We start from the raw sequence: 23,626 nt of genomic DNA, 5'->3' as shown, positions 1-23,626 counted from the left end.
AAGCGGAAGAGAAGGTCAGTTTGTTAACAACCCTGGTCCCTAACCTAGATAGTAGGCTTCAATCAGCAGATAGTAGGGAACTCAAAGGAATCTGGGCAGAGAAGCAACTCGAGATGGCTCTTAAAAAAAAAAATCGATGCTGAAAACTGATGTATCAACAGGCAACTGTTGTACCAGGGAAGACCGAAAGGACTCTAAGTCTGCACAGTGGGAGAAAGAATGAAAAGCTGGGGGAGACTCATTTCACACCATCATCATCATCAGCAGCAGCAGCAGCAGCAGCAGCAGCAGCACTCCATGACACCCACGGGAAGCAATATTGCTAACAGCCGTCGTTTGCTAAGTACTTATTACATGCTAGGGACTTTGCTTAGTGCCTCTCCTTTCATCTTTACCCCAATAAAGCGGATCTTATTATGCAAGTTAGCAAGAGAATCCGTTTGTATTAGGTCACATATCTGAGAACTGTTGCAAATGGAATTTAAATTCAAGTTTAAATAGAAAATAAACTTGTAAAAAAAAAGATTTATTATGTATACTATACAGTATACTGTCTGCATGTATGCCTGCAGGCCAGAAGAGGGCACCAGATCTCATTACAGATGATTGTAAACCACCATGTGGTTGCTGGAAATTGGATTCAGGCCCTCTGTAAGAGCAGCCAGTGCTCTTAACCACTGAGCCATCTCTCCAGCCCCTACACTTTTTTTTAAGTGAGCTGGGCAGTGGTGGTTTGTGCCTTTAATTCCAGCACTCAGGAGGCAGAAGGCAGGCAGATCTCTGAGCTCAAGGCCAGCTTGGTCTATAAAGTGAGTTCCAGAACAGCCAGGGCTAGACAGAGAAACCCTCTCTTGAAAAACAAAAAACCAGAAAGTTTGCATTTACATGAATATACCGTGTGTGTGTGTGTGTGTGTGTGTGTGTACACTTGGAGCCCGGTACCCAGAAGCTGAAGTTAGAGGTGGTTGTGAGCTGCCTGAGGCGTGCTGGGTAAGTGAACTACCAGGTTCTCTGGAAAAGCAAGTGCTCTTAACCACTGAGCTACCTCTTACATTCTTAATTCATGTTCTCTAAAGGATTAATCCATTTGGGCTGAAGAGAATGCTAGACTCACAACCAAATATTTATTGAGCACTTTATATATGCTAGGCATTGTCCAAATTAATCTGTATCAGTAACAATGCTATTGATTTTTGCCTTCTTGGATAAAAGGACAATGAGAAGTGAATACAGTTTTTGTTTTGTTTTGTTTTTCTGGCTTTCCCACTGTGAGCAGCCATGAACAAGAGTCTCTGGAGACTCTCTGAATCACGCAGTGTGGGAAATCCTGCACAGGAACCAACACAAGTGCCACAAATTTCTGGAAACAGTGGAGCTGCAGATGAGCCTAAAAAATGTCAGGAGGGCAGATGCTCCTCGGGCACCATCAGCCTAAGTTCACTCCCTGTCCCAGGTTCTCTCTGTGCGTCCTGGAGGACTGGCAGCCTTGTGGTGAGGCCAAGGCTGTGGCTAGCTCCCCCGTGGACAGTGAGCCACTAAAGAAGCTTGGCAAGAGTAACGAATAGGACAAGAAGTTGGCCCCAAAGTGCCATGCCTTTTTGTCCTCCAAGTCTCTGATCAAACAGATCCCAAAATCCTGGGCCCAGGTATAAATAATGCTGGCAAGTTCCCTTCCCTGATGGCACATAATGAAAATATGGGGTCAGTCAAGTGGTGGTGGCACATGCCTTTAATCCCAGCACTCGGGAGGCAGAGGCAGGAGGATCTCTGTGAGTTTGAGGCCAGCCTAGTCTACAGAGCGAGTTCCAGGACAAATTTCCAAGTTACAGAGAAACCCTGCCCCAAAAACAAAACAGAGAGAGAGAGAGAGAGAGAGAGAGAGAGAGAGAGAGGATGGAGAGGGAGAGAGAGAGAGAGAGAGAGAGAGGGAGAGAAGAAAGTAAAATATGGGGCCACATTGATGAAATCCAATCAAGTTGAAGAGGGTGCTATGTCTAGTTGTTGCTGGTGGTCATGTGATGATGAGGGATGATAAGTGGTCTGCAGCATCCACCTGGCTGTCCATTTCTTGGTGCTATTGCTCAAGATCTGGTAAAACACCCAGATAGTATACATCAAGAACCCACTGCCTGCAATAGAGCTCATCCTAAGAAATCTCAGTGCCACCATAAAGTGAATAAAACTACGAATTATAAGAAGCCAGCTGACATCAGGAGCAGGGGGAGGGGACATTTAGGAAGTGCCTGCTGCAAGGTATAGATTGTGAGTACAGAAAGCAGGCTTTGGCTTAAGGAAAGAGAGGAGGAATTCCATCTGTACCTATTTTGGGTTTTGAAATGTCTGCTTACTTTGACAGAGGCAAGTAGGGAAAATTCTGCTTCCAAGAAGTGTCCACTGTGAGACTTAAATTTGAGAGATATCTGGACACTTAGGGACTAAAGGAGTGTAACACAAACACACACACAGTCTTACAGAGAACTCCTAATCCTTGACTGTTAAGGCAAATCGTAGGAATTGCAGTACATCTGGCTGAGAGACTGAGAAAAGCACTCAAAAGTCAGGAGTTAATTCTGAAGTAGGGACCTGTGCTGGAAACAAAGGACAACAGCTCTTATCAGAGATCTTGGGAATTGGAGCTGGAAAGTCCCGAGTGTTCCAGAGAGCTGTTTACATGGACTGCTTTCTTAACCGTGTTTCAGTTTGGGATGTTCTTTTCTTCCTTGCTCTTTTTCTGTGCAGTCCTGGCTGTCCTGGAACTCACTCTGTAGACCAGGCTGGCCTTGAATCCAGAGACACCCCCACCCCCCCACCCCCCCACCCCTGACTTCCAAGTGCTGGGATTAAAGATACACCCCATCACACCTCATTTATAGCTTATACCCCCCTTGTGGGGGGTAAAAGAAGAAAAACCTTAACTCGAGAAATTAAAACTTCCTTGTGAAGTGTTTTGCTCTAAAATAAGTGGTTTTAGAGAGTATGCAGCGATCTTAATATTTCAGTATTATAGCAATTAAACTGTCACAAATATTGGTATGAACAACCCTTTTTAATCTAGGGGAAAAACAAGTTAATATTATGCTTCAAATTTTGTATTCACTAAGTAGGAGGTGTGCCTTGGGGTGTGCAATGTGCAGTTTGCAAAGCCACCACTTTTCCAGGAGCTACTTCACTTACTCGGAAGTAACTTTGGTATCCATCCAATACCAGGCTTCTATGAAGCGCCTAGGCTTTGAATCTTGCTCATTGTCAATTAAGACTGCTTAACCTCAGATTCCTATTACTTGTATTTCAACCTCAATTCCACTTTTAAGACACACACACACAAAACCAAACCAAACCAACCAACCAAACAAACAAACAAACAAAAAAACTGGCCCGCTGTTCAAAGGAAGGTGTTGCCAGACTAGAAGAAAACTTTTGTTTTTCCCAGTGGCTTCGTCAACCAGCCGTCTTTTGGATCCTACATTAAGGGTTGCTGCTACTGAAGCTGCCTTCCTTTCTCCCCATATCGTAGAAGCGGCGGGTAAAAAGGTCAGGAAACACAAAGCCAGAACTCCAGTAAGACGGAATAGCAAAATACAGGCGCCCGAACGAACGGCGGTTGCGTTGATCACACGGTCTCCTGAGGTCACAGGAGGTCACAGATAGCCAAATCACTACTGCGGACCCCTTGAAAACTTCCTCCTTAGACCAATTTACTCCCTAGAAAGCCCTAACGGCCGCGACCCAGAGCCACTCGCCCTGAAGCACGCCGGATAGCGGGTACGGGGCCCCAGGTCCCGCCCACTTAGAGGCGGGGCTTCGGGACTCGACCCTCCCCTCCCGGAATCAGCCCCGGTCCCCTGAGAAGCAAACCAGAGCGGAAGCAGCTCGGCCGGTGCTCCGGAAGCAGTAGCCATTACTTCCGGGAGGGGCTTGTGTGCCTGGGGTGTGTGCTACGGGGTGCATTTTGTGTTTGAAATAGGGGGTACGCCATGTCCCGTGGGTCCAGCGCCGGGTTTGACCGCCACATTACTATTTTCTCTCCCGAGGGCCGACTCTACCAAGTAGGTGAGTGAACCGGGGCCGCCGGTGGGCCACCCGAATTGCTCGGTCATGCTTCGGCCTGGAGCGAGCAGACGCGGCCCAAGCAGAGTCTGGGGCTTGAGGCAGAGCCCGGACCAGGAAAGGAGAAGGATCGAGGTCGGGTTCAATCTCGTATTCCCATCCCAGTCTGCAAGCGGACTTTTAGGCCGAAACCGAACCGGGCTGTCTTCAGAAGGGCCTCACTGTCCAGACACAAAGAGTTAGGTCTTGTCCTGCAGTGCCTGCCTCCGGCTTCCGGAGAGCCCTTCGCTCAGCGGCTCCCAGCCTTCCTAACGCTGCGACCCCTTAACACAGTTCCTTATGTTGTGGTGATCCCCAACCATAAAATTAGTTTTGTTGCTGCTTCACAACTGTAACTTTGCAACTTTTATGAAACGTAATGTAAATATGTCTGTGTTTTCGATGGTTTTAGGCGACCCCTGTGAAAGGGTCGTTAGACCCCAAAGGAATCGTGACCCGCATGTTGAGAACCGCTGCCTTAGCTCCATTCTACCTGGAGCCCGAGTCTTCGCTGAGAGTGATTGGTTCCTTACCCAGCCATCTAAAATGCAACCCCTTCTCCCCCTTTGGCTTTCTTTGTGGTCAGTTCTATAGAAGCATGCAAAGCCTTACCCGACAGACACTACTGCTTCTGGAAAAGGGATAAATGTCACTCGCCCCTAATGAAGCTCACAGCTTAAAGGAAGTGACAGATGTGGAACCGAACGGATAAAAAGAGAGTAGTGCAATCTTAGCAGAGTTCAAAACTGCGCGCTAATAACCGCGTCCCGATTTTACCCGTCTCTACGAACGCCCTGTACTTTTGAAGCTCGATCTAGTTGAGGCGCAGTGTGTTAATCTTTACTGAAAGAACAGCTTTAATGGACAGAAACCTGAACTGTCGGTTACTGCGTGTAACAGTAGACTTTGGTAAATTGAGATCGTGGCAGGGTTTAGGTAAGGATTATAGGACAGACTTCTAAACTCTTGCCACAGAAAATTTAGTGTCAGTAGGGCCTGATGCGCATCTGGTCCATGATAATTTTATTCTGGTGTAAGTCTTTTATCTCAGTGTCTTGGCAAGGAGATTGTACTACCTTGGTTGAAAAGCCTAGAGTTGGCCTATACATGGAGTTCTACACCTACACATTGAGAAGTCAGGTTAAAGAAGTTGGCCTGCTGTACAGTGTAGCTACATTGTATGTGGTGTGGCAAAGGCCGTCAGCGTTTAAGTAATTCACTGGCCCACTTAATCCGCCTCATTTGAAGGTTGTGATACGAAGTGGTGTCCCGATCAAGGACCTTTTATTTTTAGTCTTTTATTTCTGAGTTTCAGAGAATTTTTTGTGTATTAGATTATTGTTGCTTGAAGTGTTGTTTTGTTTTTGTTTTTAAGTTAACAGAAAAAGCCACACTTGAATTTGTATCTTGTTTCTGTAAACTGCTTTGTAGAAACTGTCCATAAAGCAGTCTTCAGTGCTTCCTAAGTTTGGTGGCTAGAAAGGCAGCGTGTCGTGACATTTTAGTAGGACTTGGGAGAGAAGATGTAGCTGAAAGCAAGTTTAATAGCAGACAGTGGTTTTAATCAGAGCCTCGTTGGATAACGTTCCCTTTGTTACTCAGGACATCAGTTAGGCCTTGTGGAGAAAGAGAAAGTGAAAGAGTGGGAAGAGCAAGCAGTGCGGAGTGCGGAGTGCAGGCCTCGCAGCCGAGCCGGGCACAGTACTGCCTGTGCTCCGGGCTAGCTGGCCTGGGCAACTGTATAATCTTTGCTCAGTTCTGTTGGCAAAATTGGCCTAATAGTTCCTCCTCTTGTGGTTGTTGTGAGGATTAAATTAGGCAATATTTATAGATCACTTAGTGTGAGCATTTGGTGTGACAGAATGCCTATTCTTTGGCTTTAAAAAGAAAAAAAAATGTTAAATTAGAACCTCTATAGAGAAGGAATCCCTTTCTTTAAGTCCAGCTTTGCTTAGTTTGCTGGTGAAATATGTGTGACTATCCACAGTACTGTAGGGTTGTGTATCAGGCTCAACTCTGGACTCCCTCAAAGACACAATATCTAAGAACTATAAACACAAATTGTTAACCTAGGCAGCTGAAGAATAATATAACCAGTTGGAGTGATGGTAAGGGAAGTAAGGATTGATAGAATGTTCCTCATTTGCCATAGTTTAAGACTCGAAGATCCCATAAGGGATTAGGAGTGGTGTTTGCCTAGAACGCCTGAGCATCTGTATTTAATCCTAACACCAAAATAAATAATAGCAGTAATCAAGGCATACATTTAAATTACAGTACTAAGCAGAAATAAAAACAGGAGCTGTAATTTTAACAGTAGCAGTAGATAAAGTTTTCAAAAAAAATAACACCGTGGTAACTATTGAATCTTTTCTTTAGATCTTAAAATGATTTTTAAAAGTGCATTTTATGTATTTGTATGTGCAGAGGTCAGAGGACAACCTAGGAGTCAGTTCTTTCCTCCTACCGTGTAGGTCCTGGGAATCAAGTCAGGGTGCCCTGCAGGTGTCTTTACCTCCTGAACAAGCTGTCTGGCCCTGAAATATTTTCCTCCTAAATACTTATTTGCAAATAGTGTGTGTTGTGTGTGCACACATGTGTACTTGTGTGCATGCCCAACATGGGTGCTAGGAACCAAATGTCCTCTGCAAGACCAATACACTCTTAACTCTTGAGCCATCCCTCTAGCCTTTGAAATTTTTTTTAACATGTGTGCAGATTGTATTTGTGTGCAAACATGTTAGGAATTATAAAACATGTAGATTTAAAGTTTAACTTTTTAAAAATTATGTTGCATTTATTGTCTGTGTTCATGTGCACATCAAAGGGCAACTTGTGGGAGTTGGTTCTCTCCACCTTGTGTGTCTCAGGTTGTCATTTGTGGTTGTGAATCCCTTACTCCCTGAGCCATCTCTCTGGCCCTGAAGTGTTTTCTCTTAATGTGTTAATTGCATTTATTAAGAATTAAAGAGCTCCTTGCTTTAGAATTCCACTTAAGGTTTAGGATGTAACTCTGGTTATCGCACCTGAGAAAAAGATGGAGTAGGTAAGAGGAAGAGAGGACAGTGTTCAATGTTTGTGTGTGTGTGTACATGTTTACACCAAAAAAGCTATAGGCTCACATTGTTATATTTTCAAATCTCATATTCTCCTCCTATGCCAGTACAAAGACTGCTGATGACCCCCACTCTTGAGGATCACTGCTTTTATAGATGACCTGATTGTGTAGCCTTTAAAAAAAAAAAAAAGAGCAGACTGTCTCTTTTTTTGGTGTTTTTAGAGGTTTATTTTATATCTAATTGCGTGTGTGTGTGTGTGTGCGCGCGCGCGAGCGCGTGTCTGCACATGTGTGGGGGTAAATGCTCTTGAGTGCAGGTGTCTGAGACCAGGAGCATTGGATCTGCTTGGAGCTGGAATTTCAGTTGATTGTTGAGCTGCCTGATGTGGATGTTGGGAACTGAGTGTGGGTCCTCTGCAAGAATAACAACATATTAACTGCTGAGCCATCACTCCAGTCTCCCATCTTTTTTTTATAATCAAACTTTACAGGCTGTTTGGATCTTTCATCTTAATTTTCCAACTTGTGTTTATCTAGGAAGAAGAAATTAAGCTTATATTCCCAAATTCAGTATAGCGTTTAAAACAAAAGTCTGGGAGTAAAGAGTCTTACATTGTGTTGCTAATTATTAGCACCTCAGAATCACTTGTGTATGCTTTGTGAGGCCCCATGTGTGTCCAAAAGGGTGATGTGCTTCTCTGCTGTGTGCTGGCTTACATTGAGCCATTCATTACCTGATATGTTTCTTATCCTGGATTTCTGATATAATAGACATAGTACCTTTTATGGTTGGCCTATTTCTCCACTAATGTTACATAAATGAAAAGTTTGAAGGAATGGTAGGAATTGTAGGAAATAAGCAAATTGTAAGAGGTTAATATGGGAAAAATCCTTATATTTAGAACAGTTGTTTACTAATCCTGTTATTTGTAAGGAAGGAATTTATATTTTTTTATTTTTAAGATTTGCTTGTCTGGCAGTGGTGGTGCATGCCCTTAATCCCAGCACTTGGGAGGCAAAAGCAGGTAGATCTCTTGAGTTCAAGGTCTACAGAGCGAGTTCCAGAACATCCAGCACTACGCCGAGAAACCCTGTCTCAAAACAAACAAAAAAACCCACCAATTTTTAAAAAAAATTATGTATATTAGTGTTTGCATGCATTTATGCGTATGTGCTATATACTTTGGGGTGCTTGCAGATCCCAGATGAAGGCAGGAATCCCTTGGGACTGGAGTTCAGGGAGTTGTGGGCTGCATTATAGGTTCTGGGAACCAAGGCCAGGTCCTCTGCAAGAGCAACAAGTGCTTATAACCATCTTTCCATCCCAACAATTTGCATCTCAATAACTTGTTTTGTTGGTTTTTTTTTTTTTTTGCGTGGAAAGGTTGTTTATTAGGGAAGGGGGTGTTCCACAGTGGGGTGAAAGGGCAGGAGGGGGGCAAGGAGAGAGAGAGAAGAGGGGGGGAAAGCAGAGAAGTGGGGAGAGAGGGAGAAGCGAAGCTGCCTCTCTGAGAGGAAGATGGAAAAGAGCTCAATAACTTGTTTTTATATTGAACACAGAACTACTGTGTTTGGCAGTTTGTGTGTGTGTGTTTGTAGTGGGGAGGAGACAGATGTGTGTACACATGGCGAAGTGCATATGCTAGGGGCACACTCCAAGTCAGAAGACATCAGAGACCTGCTCTTCCAGTCTACCTAGTCCTTTGAACGGGGAACAGGGACTTTCACTGAACCTAGAAGAAGGCTGGCGGCCAGCAATCTCCAGTGAGCCTCCCGCCATCCACCACTTACACATACATGCTCAGGGGTTACAGGCTTCCTATGTGAGTGCTGGATGTTTGAATTCAGTTCTCATGCTTACACAGCAAACTCCTTCCCGCTGAGCCATCTTCCTTGCCCAGGTTTGATTTGGTTTTTCACTTTGGAGAGGAGTCGTGTAGGGGTCAGAGAACAACTTGAAGGAGTTCCCTCCTACCCTACAGAATCTGGGGCTCAAACTCGGGTTATCAGGCTTGGTCCAAAGTATTTCACCTGCTGAACCATCTTGAGGGTCTTGGTGGGTTTTTTGTTTTTGTTTTGAGACAGGGTTTTGCTGTGTATCTGAGCATGGCTTTGAACTTGAGGCAGTTCTTTTGCCGTAGCCTCCCCAGGGCTGAGATCATAGGCATGCACCACCAAACACGGCCAAGGACTATTTTTAATGTGTAAAAAATGACGGCCTGGGGCAAAAAAAAAAGTAGAGTCAGGTGTGTTCTCGCATATGATTTCAGGACTAGCCAGGGCTAGCTACATAGATTCTGCCTCCAAAATAAAATAGAGACCTAAATAAATAACCAAGCATGATAGGTGTTGTGTGTTTGTAATCTTTGTAGTTCTGGCTGTGGTGTGGCAGAGACAGGCAGATCTCTGAGACTTGCTGGCTAGACAGATGAGGGAGAAACCCTATCTCAAAAAACAAGGTGGACATCCCTGAGGAATGAATGACACCTAAGGTTGTCCTCTGGCCATCACACATGTGTGCATGAGACCTGCACACACTGACACAAAGGATTGAATAATTTGATTCACTTGGATCTGTTTTTTAATTATTATTATCATTATTATTATTATTATTATTATTATTAGTTATGTGTGTGAGTATGGGTATGTGTGTGAGTGTGCCCATGGAGTACAGAAGAGGGCATCAGATCTGGAGCTGGAGTTAAAGGAAGCTGTGAGCAACCTGGTAGGAGTGCTGGGAATTGAACTCAGGTCCTCTGGAAGAGTAGTAAACATTATAACTGCTGAATCTTCTCTAGCACCTCCAGTCTGCACTAACGTCCACTTAATAGATTTTTCTGGATGGTTGTTTCATTGTTTGAAACAGAGTCTTGTTAATGACTAATATGTCCTTGGGCCTTCTTCCTCAACTTTAGTACCAGAATTCTAGGCCAAGGCTACCACCGCCAGCTTCTTTTGGTAAATTTTTATATTTCTGATACTGTGGTTTCTATTTCTGTTTTTCTTTTTAAATTTTTTATTACTTTGTGTGTGGGTACATGTGCCACAGTGCTCTCAGTGGTGTTCAAGTACAGCTTTGGGGAGCTGGTTCCTTCTGCATTATTATTCAGTTCTGGCTGTTGACCTCGAGTCAGTAGGCCCCCTGGTTAGGCTCCTGCTGCTGTGGTAGAACAGCTTGGGGAGGAGCAAGTCCATGCGGCTTACACCCCCAGTCACAGTCCATCACTGCAGAAGTCAGGACAGCATCTTAGGCAAGGAACCTGGAGGCAGGAACTGAAACAGAAGCCATGGAGGAGCACTGGATACTTGTGTTTCTTATTCTGGTCATTTATGGATTCTCTGGTTGGTCCTCGTAGCCAGTGTCCAGAGTAACACTTAAAGAAGATTTTGAGATTGTCTACTATGCAGCAAAATTTAAGCCACAGCTGAGATTAAAAATAATCTTTAAATTATCTTCTAAGCCAAGTGATGGCACACACCATCAATCCCAGCGCTCTGGAGGCAGAGGCAGGCAGATCTCTGTGAGTTCGATGTCATCCTCATCTACAGAATGAATTCCAGGACAGACAGGACTACACGGAGAAACCCTGTCTCAAAAAAGAAAAAAAATCTATCTTCCATATTTTCTGTATTATCATAGAAAATGATAGTCTTATTTCTAATCTTATCCCCTGAAAGACCATTCTTGTCAAGTAAACTGTGTGATACCAGTGTAGTTTGTGTGTGGTTCCATCTTGATGCCTGTTTTTAAAAACAATGTATTGGCAGTGGCTAGAAGTACACAATCTGAAGTTTGTAATAAACCAAAGAACCCTGATGACTGTTATAAAAATGTTATAAAAATTACAACATTTTCTTTCCATTTTTGAGACAGGGTATCATTTATGTAGTCCTGGCTGGCCTGGACTATGCTGGGATCAAATTTCAACTGATAGAGTATCAACATGAAATATAATAGCAATTAAAACTGTATGTGGTTTTAGTTATTGACCAAAAATTAACAGAAGTATTAAATCTTTAGAGCAGCTAACGTTGACCTAGGCATACCAGGCTTGGTTTAATTAATGCCCATAAAACATTTTGAAGTGCTGAGAAATATTAAGATCTGCTGGGTAAAGTTAGAGTAAGACCATCAGAATCTGGTGCTTGATCCCAATGAAAATTCCATAAAACAAAATTGGAAGAAATGGAACTGGTTTGACTGATTAATTGGCATTTTTATTGTTTTGGCTTTACTTTCCATGGTTGGTATTCCATGCTCATATAGTGTAACCTCATTCTTTTAATGATAATTTGTTAATTAAGAATCTATTATAAATTTTGTCCCACCTTACCCAAACATGGTGGCACATGCTTTTAACCCCAGCACTCAGGAGGTCCAGGCCAGCCAGAGCTGCATAATGAGATTCTGTCTCAAAAATGGAAAGAAAATTTATTATTATTATTATTATTATTATTATTATTATTATTATTATTATTATTATTATGGTTTTTCAAGATAGGGTTTCTCTGGTAGGCCTTCTGTCCTGGAACTTACTCTGTAGATCAGGCTGGCCTTGAACTAACAGAATTCTGTCTGCCTCTAAGGTGTGTGCCACTATGCCCAACTCTATTTTTTTTTTTAAGGACAGAGTCTCTAGTATCTCAGGCTGGCCTTGAACTAACAGAATTCTGTCTGCCTCTAAGGTGTGTGCCACTATGCCCAACTCTATTTTTTTTTTTTTTTTTTTTAAGGACAGAGTCTCTAGTATCTCAGGCTGGCCTCAAACTCCCCCTTACAAAGACCTTGACTTTCTGATCTTCTGTCTCCACCAGATGCTGCGGTCTAGTCCCCACAGTCAGATTGATCCAGTATTTGTGTACACTCAGCCTGCGTTCTACAGCTGAGCCACATCCCCAGCCCCTAAAATAACTAAGCCTGTTTTGTATTTCCAGAATATGCTTTTAAGGCTATTAACCAGGGTGGACTCACATCTGTGGCTGTCAGAGGAAAAGACTGTGCAGTAATTGTCACACAGAAGAAAGTACCCGTAAGTAGTTAGCCCAGGCAGTCGATTGCTACATGTTAACATCTAAGAATTCTTTGTGATTTTGAACAGAATTCCATTACTACCTATTCACATTATCAGTGTTCCTGGTTTGACTCTTACTAGTCATTCAAGAACCATTGAGCAGCTGAAGATGGGTTGGCTGAGTAGATAGAAGTATAAACTTTGTGATGTAATTATAATAAATGCAATGAGATGTCTAAGTCCTTTGTTTTCTGAACTTTTAACCCACAGAAAACATCTAGCAGAAGCATCTCTACCTCATTTTTCAAGATTGGCTTTAACTGTAAAATGAATAGAATATATATGTCTCATAACTTCTACATGACAGTTTATTGTTGCAATTCTATACTGTTAGTTTTTCATAACCACACAGAAGCATGTGGACCTTAAATCGAAATGTTTGTGATTTATTTTGTTCTTCAGGACAAATTACTGGATTCCAGCACAGTGACCCACTTGTTCAAGATAACCGAGAACATTGGCTGTGTGATGACTGGGATGACAGGTAACTGACCAGCTGCCTTCTTGGGAACACGGGCCTGATGGTATTCCATCATAATTACTTTTGTGTTTGTGTTTGTTTGTTTTGGCGTGTGTGAGGTCAGAGGACGCCCTGTGAAAGTCGGCCTTGTCTGCCATGTAGGTTCTGAGGATGGAACTCAGGTCATCAGCTCTATAGCAAACGCCCTTCCCTGCTGAGCCATCTTGCCAGCCCTGTCTTTTGTGTTTTAAAGATCCCTTAGTGTCTGAGTTGTGGTGTTGCTAGTAGACACTGTCTTCCATGATGAGTATTAACTTGTGTTTCCACAAGTGTGCTCACTTGTGTGTATGTCTGTGGAGGCCAGAGGTGTCTTCCCACCACTCTCCACCTCAGTATTCAAGACAAGATCTCTTCCCAAATCTGGATCTATCTGTTTCAACTAGACTGTGTGGCTAGCAAGCCCCTCCCCCCAGCCCCCAGGGTTACAGGTGAGGCCTAGCTCTTACCAGGGTACTATGGATCCAAACTTAGGTCTTTATGCTTGCACAGAACTTGACCCACTGAGCCGAGGCCCCAGAATCCAGTATTAATATTTAAGGCTATAATGAATTTAATGGTTGGTTGTTCAGTTAGTTTAGTTGACTCATTATGGTTATTTAGTTGACCGAGTGGCTTTTTGATTAGAGGGGCTTGTTTGTTTGTCTGTCTGAGATAGGGTCTGGAACTCAACAGTGGTTCTCATCCTGCCTAATGCTGTGACCCTTTAATACAGTTCCTCTTGCTGTGGTGATCCCAACCCGTAAAATTATTTTCATTGCTATTTCATAATTGTAATTTTGCTACTATTATGAATTGTAATGCAAATACCTGTTTTCTGATGTTGATAGGCAGCCCTTGTGAAAGGGTTGTCTACAGCCCTCCCAGAGGGCTCCATACCACAGGTTGAACCACTTGAGTAGACCAAGCTGCTCCTGCCTGCTGAATGCTGGGATTAAAACCTGCACCACTGTGCCTGGCTGGTTGGTTGCGTTTTTGAGACAGCGTCTTGCAGTATAGCCCAGTCTACTTCACATTCAATAATTATACCCAGCCTACTATGTGCTGGTACTACAGGAGTGGCTTGTGAGCTATTTTGAAATCTTAAGTATAATGGGATTAGGTCTTTATGCTGCTGATAGGTAATCTGGACCCATATAAATACTGTATTTCAGATGTGGTTAGTAATTTAAAGAGACCTAAATAATTAATCTTACTCAAATCTAGTCACAACACTAGTTAGAAGTGAGTGAACATTTATATAAAATTTACTTTGGCTTTCTGAATTCAAAGAAAAAATTAAGTCAAAACATAGATGAAGAGATATTATTCTTTTCCCTTAAGTATGCATTTTAGGAGGCAAGAGACATGGCTCAAGGGTTAATGCCCTTGCTGCTGCAGAGGACCAAGGTTCATTTCCCAGCACCCACATAGCAGTTCATAACCCCCGTCCATGATAATTTTTGGCCTCTTAGGACACTAAGCACACATGGTACACGTACAAGCAAACACTCATATGCATGAAATTAAAATAGATCTTTTGGTTTTTCAAGGCAGGATTTCTCTGTGTAACAATCCTGGCTGCCCTGGAACTCTCTTTGTAGACCAAACTGACCTCGAACTCATAGAGATCCTCCTGCCTCTGCTTCCCAAGTGCTGGGATTAAAGGTGTGTGCCACCACCACCTGGCCTAAAATAAATCTTTTAAAAATAGTATTTCTCATGAAACCTTTTTAAAAAGTCTATTCTTTAGAGTAACTAGACTTTTTATTATTACATAGATATTTGTACATATATGCCATGGAGCGTGTGCAGAGGACACAGGACAACGTGTGGTAGTTGGTTCTCCTCTTCCACGCTGAGTCCTAGGGATCAGACTCAGAGTCATCAGGCTTGGTGGCAAGCCCTTTCTCTGTAGCTTTGGAGCCTGTTCTGGAACTAGCTGTTTAGACCAGGCTGGCCTCAAACTCACAGAGATCCTCCTGCTCAGCCTCCTGAGTGCTGGGATTAAAGGCATGCGCCACTGCCGCCCGGCTAATTTATTACATTTTTGTAGAAGCTATTTTGACTGCTGGTGAAAGACTTGGTGTAAAAGAGCAATATGGTATATAAATTTAGCTCCATGTTTTAATCTTTCCTTTCTTACATGCCAAGTTACTCAATGTTCATTATCACAAGGAAAAGCCACAGTGGACCCTTTGTTCTTCTATAATTGTGTTTGAAATAAACATACAGATATCTATAGTGGAGAACTAGGCTTTCACGTTCATTCTGTGCTTCTAAAGTAGTAAATCTTGGGGTTTTGTTTATCCATGAAGCTGACAGCAGATCCCAGGTACAGAGGGCACGCTATGAGGCAGCTAACTGGAAATACAAGTACGGCTATGAGATTCCTGTGGACATGCTGTGTAAAAGAATCGCTGATATTTCTCAAGTCTACACACAGAATGCGGAGATGAGGCCGCTCGGTTGTTGTAAGTATGCTCAGAGTCTTGTGAAGAGTTGAGATGTAATTGTCTTTAAAGCGTGTAGACAAAAACTGAGACCACACTTGGGTTCTGAATGTGTAGTTTGAAAGTAAAGCTTTGAGTTCTGTTTAGAATATGTGATGTGGAACATCCAAGTCCCCATTTTACTAGGCCTTTGTAATGGGGTTCTTCTGTGATTCCAGATTATTAATTCTGTGAAAATTTAGAAGGCATCTTAACAGTGTCGATGCTGCTTTGGTCATGGGATAAAGAATTGGAATAACACATAGCCTTACAGCTTATGTTTGTATTTCTAATTTAAATTTTTTGTTTGGTTGGTTTTTTGAGGCGGAGTTTCTCTGTGTAACAGAGTCCTGACTGTCCTGGAACTCACTCTGTAGACCAGGCTGGCCTCAATCTCACACAGACCTGCCTGTCTCTGCCTCCCAAGTGCTGGGATTAAAGGCGCGTGTCACTACAATACACTTTGTATTTCTATTTTTTTAAAATGAAACTTCATTGAGGAAGAGGAAGATTTATTGATCTTTAAATTTAATGTTTTTTAAACTCACCTGACAATCTCAATGCATATTTGGTTTTTGTTTTGTTTTGTTTGTTTGTTTGTTTTTTCCAAGGCAAGGTTTCTCTATGTGGCTCAGGCTGGCCACAAACTCAGATCCACCTGCCTCTGCCTCCAGAGTGCTGGGATTAAAGGCCTGCGCCACTACTACCTGGCATCATATTTATTTCTTGGCATCATTTATTAATGAAAATTTAATGTTCCAGTTCGTTTTTTTTTGTTTTGTTTTGTTTTGTTTTGGGGTGTGTGTGTATGTGTGTGTGGTACTGGGCTTCAAACCAGGGCTGCGTTTGCTAGGCAAGTGCTCTACCACAGAACTATAGACCTAGCTCTGAGAATTAAGTGTATTGTTTCTTTTTAGCAAATGATTCTGCTGACCTCTTTAACATTATTTCTTCTTTAACTTCTTATTTTCTTCATGTGTGGTGTGTGTCTGTGCACCTGTGATGGCTGTGGAGGCTAGAAGAGGTGTCAGATCCCGGAACTGAGTTAAGATAAGATGGCTGTAGGCTGCCATGGGGTTGCTGGGAATCGAACCCTGATTCTCTGGAAGAGCACCCAATGTTCCTTTAACTGCTGAGCTCTCCAGTTCCTAATTTCATCCCTGTCCCTCCCTTAACTCTTGGAGTTTGAGTAGCCCAAGCTTGCATCAAATTTGTGATCCCTGACTCAGCCTCTTAAGTGCTAGCGTACAGGTATGGCGGCTCCTAGTGCTCTCCCTGCTCAGCTTCTTTTGTTCATGCTCCTCTGCTGATCCCTTACATGTTGTTGCTTCTCGGGCTTTATTCTCGGGCCTTCTCCTTTGGTCTCTGGCTAACGTCACCCTTGCGTGGCTTCACTTTCTTCACTTTCCTCTATGTCAGTCGCTCACCTGGTTTCTTACCCCACCCTCCCATCTCCAGACCCTTGTGACAGGAGTCCCTACTGCTTACGTGCATCCTCGCTTCCCCTTCATAGTCTTACTCAGCTTTCTTCCTGGTCGTCTGATTTTGCCTCAGGGTATCTTATCCCCTCCTCTCCTGTCATTCTCTCACTGTCATTGCCATTATTTTTTAGCTAATTTATTTCTTCTGTCCCTTTCTTTTAATCTTTCCTCTGTATCCATGAATTATTCTAAAAATGAATTTTGATTGTTGCAGCAAAGAAAGGGCTCTGAGGAGACTGGTGATGGCATGGCAGTAAAATGCTGAGCCTGTTTAAAACAGCAACAGACTGATGGATGGATCCTTTCTCAGAACAGCAGCTTACCTGTTACCTGATCTATCAGTGGTTGTAAAGTTAGATTTTAATGGTTTGAGGAAATACATGAGCCTAAAATTAGTGTCCAAATAATGATTAATAATAACTGTGTGGTAACACCAGGAAAGGAAATGTCTTTGTAGTGCAGTGTAACCTGTTTCATTGGAACCTTTCTTTTCAGGTATGATTTTAATTGGTATTGATGAAGAACAAGGTCCTCAAGTGTACAAGTGTGACCCTGCAGGCTACTACTGTGGCTTTAAAGCCACCGCAGCAGGCGTCAAACAGACAGAGTCAACCAGCTTCCTCGAAAAAAAAGTGAAGAAGAAATTTGATTGGACATTTGAACAAACAGTGGAAGTAAGTTAGCCAGGAGGAGTTGAATTTTTTTACTGCTATAGAAGAGTAAGCATTGTTGTGTTATTGATAGTTTATAAAAGCTATTTTTTTAGTTGGGTGGTGCTGGTGCATGCCTTTAATTCCAGCACTTTGGAGACAGAGGCAGGAGAATCTCTGTGAGTTCATGCCAGCTTTGACTACAAAGAGAATTCCAGGACAGCGAGAGCCATTACACAGAGAAACCCTGTCTTGAAAAACCAAAAACGAAAGGGGAAGGGAACCTATTAATGATGTCACAAGATCCAAATTTGTTAGCTTAATGGTAAAATTCATATCATCTGGCTGACATTGGGGGAAAACAGGATGCTTTTATTCATTTCCTATCTTAGTTCGTAATGGATTTGAAACAATATCCAACAAACACAAAATAAAATAAGAATCAAGACAAGACTCAAAGACTGGCGTGGTCAATATGATTAATAGACTCAAATTAAGTTTAAATTTTCTGGATTAAAAAACTAAAAAGACTTAAGATTTGCTTTGTTAATATTTATTTTAGTGTGTATACATGCATGCGTGTGTGTTCGCGTGTGCCACGACACTCATGGAAGCCAGGACCAACTTGCAGGGTCAGTTCTTTTCTGCCATAAGGGTTCGAGACTGAACTCAAGTTGTTAAATTTGGCAGCCGCACCTGTACTCATGGAGCTATCTTACTGGTCCAGTAATAATTGTTTTCATGGTCCTAAATAAAAGCAGCTACAAACCAAGTTCTTGGAGGGCAGATTGTTCCCTAGTAAAAGAATATGTGCTCAGAGGGCTGGGAAGAGAGTTCAGTCAGAAAAGTGCTCAGCCTGTAAACTGGGGATCTCGTCTCACTTCAGTGCCTCGACCCACAGCACAAGCATAAACCTGCTTCTGCTTGTGATTGTAGACTGTTGAGGTGGCTGCCCACGTGGTCAGGTCAGACCCTGTCTCCCAACGTTGTCCTCTGCCCTCTACACACGCTACACTTGTTAAAAACTTTTGTAACCTGGATGTGTTGCTGTACACCAGTAGTCCCGATTTGGGGAAGGCAGAGGATCGTGATAAGTTTGAGGCCAGCCTGGTCTACATGAGTTCCAGACTAGTCAGGGCTTCAGGGCAAGACCTGTTCTCAAAACAGACAAATTTTTAATTGTTTAACAATTTATCTTACATTGGAAGAAAGTGTAAAATAAGTTAGTTATGATCTAGAAAATAGAATGGTACGCCTTCTTTAAATGTTTCTTAAAGTATAATTTATAGTAATGTTAATCACATCAGATAGAAAACTACTTAAAACACTCTTAAATTACCACTTCCAAACCACAAGCATTTGAAGGGTCAGTCATCAGTCTGAATGGTTGTCGTTCTTTAGTCTCTTTCATACCACATACTAAACATAAAGCATTGATTATAGTGGTCATCAAACAAACAAATTTTTATTATTATTTTTTTTAAAGATGTATTTTTATTAAGTATACAGTGGTCTGCCTGGCCTGCAGGCCAGAAGAGGGCACCAGATCTCATTACAGGAGGTTGTAAGCCACCATGTGGTTTCTGGGAGTTGAACTCAGGACCTTTGGAAGAAGAGGCAGTGCTCTTAACCACTAAGCCATCTCTCCAGCCCTGTTTGTTTGTTTTTTGAAGCAGGGTTTTTCTTCATAGCTCTGGCTGTCCTGGAACTCACTCTGTAGACCAGGCTGGCCTCAAACTCAGATCCACCTGCCTCTGCTTCCTGAGTGCTGGAATTCCAAGTGTGCACTACCACGCTGGACTGTAAATAAACTGTTATATATTCCATCTATTTTGTTTGATAAACTCTTTAAATTTGGGGCTGTGTAATAGAAGCAGGTTTATGTCAGCAGTTGTTGATACTGTGCCTGTAGGACTGTCACTGAACACAGGAGTGAGTGTCTGGGGTCGGGACCGTGATAGCCGGAATGTATTATAGTTTATTGTTGGCATTCTTTTCAGACTGCAATCACATGCCTGTCTACTGTTCTGTCGATTGACTTCAAGCCTTCAGAAATAGAAGTTGGAGTAGTTACAGTCGAAAATCCTAAATTCAGGTGAGTTACGTTTTCAGTCGGGTGTTAAATTCTAGACAAAAAACTAGAGGTGTTAGAGTTCCTTTGTGCTGTAACAGATTTGCGTGTGGTGCTGTGATGAAATGCCATCTCTTTTTGCTTCCAGGACCTCAGGACTCTGTTTTAAAATTTCTTAGAAATGGTGATACGTACTTGTGATCCTGGCACTGGGGAGGCTGAACTGGGGGGGGTCACAAATTCAAGGGCCAGCCTGGCTTCTATAACAAAAAACCTTATCTCAAATGGTTGAAGAGAAGTGCTTAGCTAGCTTGCTCAAAAGTTATGGGTTCGATCCCTAGCACTGTGGAAACAGAACAACTTTGAGTCTCTTAAAACAGAAGCAACTCTTCTCCCTCTTCTAACACCAGAGGTCTCACACACACACACACACACACACACACACACACACACACACACACACACACACACACCATAACCTTTATACCAAATAAAATGAGGAAATGTGGCTTGGTGGCCAGGTGCGCTGGGCACGTTGCCCTGGATTTGATCCCTGACACCACAACACATAAGCAGACAAACAGGTCTTCTGATTCAATTTAAAGCCAATAGAAGTAGCTCCACGGTGGTAACTTTCAGGTGGAAATTTGATTATTTGCTGGGTAAGGGAGCTTTGAAGAGCAATATGAAACGCTGATCCACAGTTGAGTCGCTGGTGCTGGTCTTGAGTGTTCTTGCTTACCAATATGTGACTTAGCTCTCACGCATCAATTTGAATGATCCAAGTGTGTCAGTCAGCTCATCCTCCCAGCAACCTGTCGGGGTTTGTATGCCATGGACTAGGATGCTGTTGTTGTTAGTGAAAAGCATAAATAAATCCACATATGCAAAGAGTTGTTCGGCGTTTTACCTGTTCAGTGTGTCTCCTCTTAGACTATGTCTGTGTTATTGTTGGAGAATTAGTAAACTGTTTCACACCTTGAAGAGTTTTTTAGTGGCGTGTGTGTGTGTGTGTGTGTGTGTGTGTTTGTTTTGTTTTGTTTTGTGACATTGTCTTGGGATGTAGGCCAAACTGAATTTGAACTTTGGATCATTCTCTCTCAGCCTCCCAAGTACTTGGATTGCAGACTGTAGCACGAATTCCAATTGTTCTTAATAAAAGCCCAGACTCAGATACTAGGGGGTGAAACCTGGGAGATCAGAGAAGCAGAGTAGCCAGCCACTAGAGACCTTTTACCTCTACCAATGCTAGGACCAAAGGGGCGATCCTGTCTGTCCTCAGACCGCCTCCTTAGACTGCATCTCTGACTAACTGCTTCAGACTGTACTGCTCCTCAAACTGCAGCTGTCTCTACCAAACTTCAGACTGCACTGAGCTCCTGTCTTCTCCCCGCCTTATATTTCTCTCTCCGCCCAGCCATATCACTCCTGTCTCCACCTCCCTAGTGCTGGGATTAAAGGCATGGGATCCCTAGTGCTGGGATCCCCTTTGTGTGAGCTCTGTTTCTCTTTTAGACAGATTCAATCTTGTACAGCCCAAGGACGCCTTGACCTAACAGCAATCCCTCTGCCTCCTGCGTCCTGAGATTAAAGGACTCCCTGGCCTCTGGGCTTAGCTCTGAGCTCTGATCTCCAGTCAGGCTGTATTTGTTAAAACACAAACGAGATACCACTACAGCAGGTTGTTCTCCCAAACAGACTTCCATAATATGTACCCCCCCTTTCTGATTTGATTTGCTTTCTTGGTTGGCTGCAAGTAAGTGATATAAACATGAAAAACCTATAGAACTAAGAAAATAACAGTTGCATCTAGCCTAATAATTTTTTTCTATAGGAAAATGTTCCCCTTTTTGTTGTTTTGTTTCTTTTTGAGCCCAGGTTGACCTCAGTCCTCAGGACCGGGATTATAGACCACCACACCCATCTGCTTCCCTTTTCTAAGCACTGAAATTCCAACAGGCACTTTGCTTTCTGATCTGTTATGAAACCTTTTTTTTTTTTTTTACTACATCTGAATGTTATTTGCATCTGTTATTTTAAAATTGAGCAAGAAACAATATCTGTGTAAGCAAACCAGTGTAGTTGGGCGTTACACAGGCCCACAACCCCACACGTCAGGCTACTGGGGTAGGATTATAGGTTCAAGGTCAGCCTGAGAACGTAGTGAAACCTGTCTCAAAGTAAAAGTCTGTTTTAAAAGGCTGAGAGCACAGCTAGTGAGAGCGCTTGCCAGCAGCAAAAAGCCCAGATTCAGTGCCGCTACTGGGAAGAGGGGAAAGCCTTGTGTGATTTCTGAGTTCTGTGATAGTGAGTGTACTTGAGTCATAACAAAAACATTAGAAATCGCATAAGATTTCACAACGTATCAGCTACTTTTCCAAGTTGTAAAAAAAATGGCCGTTTTGACAGATTTACCTTTTTAGAAGTTTAGTAATGAAGTAGGGGCATGGTCACACATACCTATAATTCCAGATCTTGGGAAGTAGCGACACGAGTATCAGAAGTTTAAGGTCATCATTGGCTACATAGTAAGATCCGGCCAGCCTGGGCTACCTAAATTATGAGACCTTGTCTCAAAACAAAGCATCAAATAGAATCCCAGCAGTGACAAGTTATGTCAACAGTGTTGCCAAGCAACTGATTCCTTTAAGACAGATATTTAGAAAATACATCTTCCACATGAAGCACCTTCTGGTGAATAGGTTTTAGATACTATTATAACTTTATGTCTTAGATTTTTATTGCTGTGAAGAGACACCATGACCGTGGCCACTCTTCTAAGAAACACTAATTGAATGGGCTTGCTTATAGTGCAGAGGTTCAGTCCATTATCTGATGGCAGGGAGCGTGTTGTGCGGGCAGATGTGTTACTGGAGAGATAGCTGAGAGTCCTACATCTTGCAGGCAACAGGAAGTCAACTGAGACACTGGGCAGTATCCTGAGCATGGGAAATATCAACTTAACCCCCATAATGACATACTTCTTCCCACCCTCTCCAACAAAACCACACCTCCTAATAGTGCCATTTCCACGAGATTATGGGAACCCATCACATTCAAACTACCACACTTTTTTTCATGAATGGTTACTGAGTCCAAGCAGCTTTTGGGGACGCACACACACATGGATATGTGCATGTGCATGCATTCACATGTGTATGTAAAGGCCAAATGTTCAAAGGTATCCTCCACCTTTTATGCTGAAGGAGAATCTCTCACAGAGATCCACCTGCCTCTGCTTCCCCAGTGCTGGAATTAAAGGCGTGCGCCACCACTGTCCAGCCTGAGTTATACTATGTTTTTAAGGCATTGATACCCAAAACAAATTGAATGTAGTTCATATAATTGAGCTTCATATTAATTCACTTGAAATATTTTCAGCTCAGCTGCAGTTAAATTCTGGATCTGATATCAAAGAACACTTCGCTACCTAGGTGAAATCGGTGTGTTGTCTGGGAGTTCTGTACTATAATCTGAGGAAAGAGTCATGAGCATATAGACTTTTAAAAGATTGGTAATAAATTGGTAGTTGCTGAAGTCAGTTGATCTGTACATGGGAGTTTGCTGTACTGACTTTTGTATGTTTGAAGTTTTCCATAATTAAAAACCTTTTTGAAATAGGCAGTTGTGATTTTTTTATCCTTTGCCTTCCAGGATTCTCTCAGAAGCAGAGATCGACGCTCACCTTGTTGCTCTAGCAGAGAGGGACTGAGTGCTGTCAACACTCTACCAGATCCATGAGCCACTTGCCTGTGTTTGCTGACAGCAAACACACATCACAGAGGCCCTGGGTTGAAGATGGAACCTCTCCCACTCCTCCTGCCACTGCGCTGGTTAGGACTGTATAAATAAAACTGTGCTTTTGGAAATACTCGTGTCCTGTCTTTCTTAACCCTGATGTCAGGTGTTCTGCCTCAGTACACACAGACTGGTAAGTGTTCGCCATCCTCAGGTCATAGCTCTGGTCTTTTTGTGTTTTTCACAAAAATGCACCTTTTGTTGCCCAGTCCACTAGCTTGGCATAATAGCCGACTTTGAAATTATCTGGTTGTCATGAGACAGGCTTTGTTTACACTCCGTGTTCCAGTGGGACATGGCTGGGCTTAGGTTTCCTGGAAGACTCCACACTAAAAGATGCCCTGGCTGAGCTGTGTGGTGTTAGTCTTCACTCTTGTTGGGGATTGGACCCTAACGCTGTGTGTGCTCTGCTGAGCTGCACC

The 23,626-nt window shown here is 42.8% G+C and overlaps 1 protein-coding gene across 1 annotated transcript; it reads left to right on the top strand.

The window, feature by feature from the left end:
- The first annotated feature begins 3,864 nt into the window (after positions 1-3,864).
- On the top strand, positions 3,865-23,275 carry Psma6 (proteasome 20S subunit alpha 6). The gene is made up of 7 exons (XM_038337630.1): positions 3,865-4,050; positions 12,080-12,174; positions 12,619-12,700; positions 15,031-15,186; positions 17,181-17,359; positions 19,336-19,430; positions 23,061-23,275. Exons 1-7 carry the CDS (start codon positions 3,975-3,977, stop codon positions 23,116-23,118), a joined length of 741 nt encoding a protein of 246 aa, XP_038193558.1. The 5' UTR covers positions 3,865-3,974; the 3' UTR covers positions 23,119-23,275.
- Positions 23,276-23,626: the final 351 nt, after the last annotated feature.

This window comes from Arvicola amphibius, chromosome 7 (genome assembly GCF_903992535.2).
Source record: "Arvicola amphibius chromosome 7, mArvAmp1.2, whole genome shotgun sequence".
Classification (NCBI taxonomy): Eukaryota; Metazoa; Chordata; class Mammalia; order Rodentia; family Cricetidae; genus Arvicola; species Arvicola amphibius.
This window is presented reverse-complemented; position numbering and strand designations above follow the sequence as displayed.

What these genes read in the sequence shown, in the direction of transcription:
- Psma6 (XM_038337630.1), top strand. Translation starts at nt 3,975, where the DNA reads ATGTCCCGTGGGTCCAGCGCCGGGTTTGACCGCCACATTACTATTTTC. An exon ending in TCACACAGAAGAAAGTACCC is followed by an intron (nt 12,175 to 12,618) that starts GTAAGTAGTTAG and finishes TTTGTTCTTCAG; the next exon opens with GACAAATTACTGGATTCCAG. An exon ending in GTCGAAAATCCTAAATTCAG is followed by an intron (nt 19,431 to 23,060) that starts GTGAGTTACGTT and finishes TTTGCCTTCCAG; the next exon opens with GATTCTCTCAGAAGCAGAGA.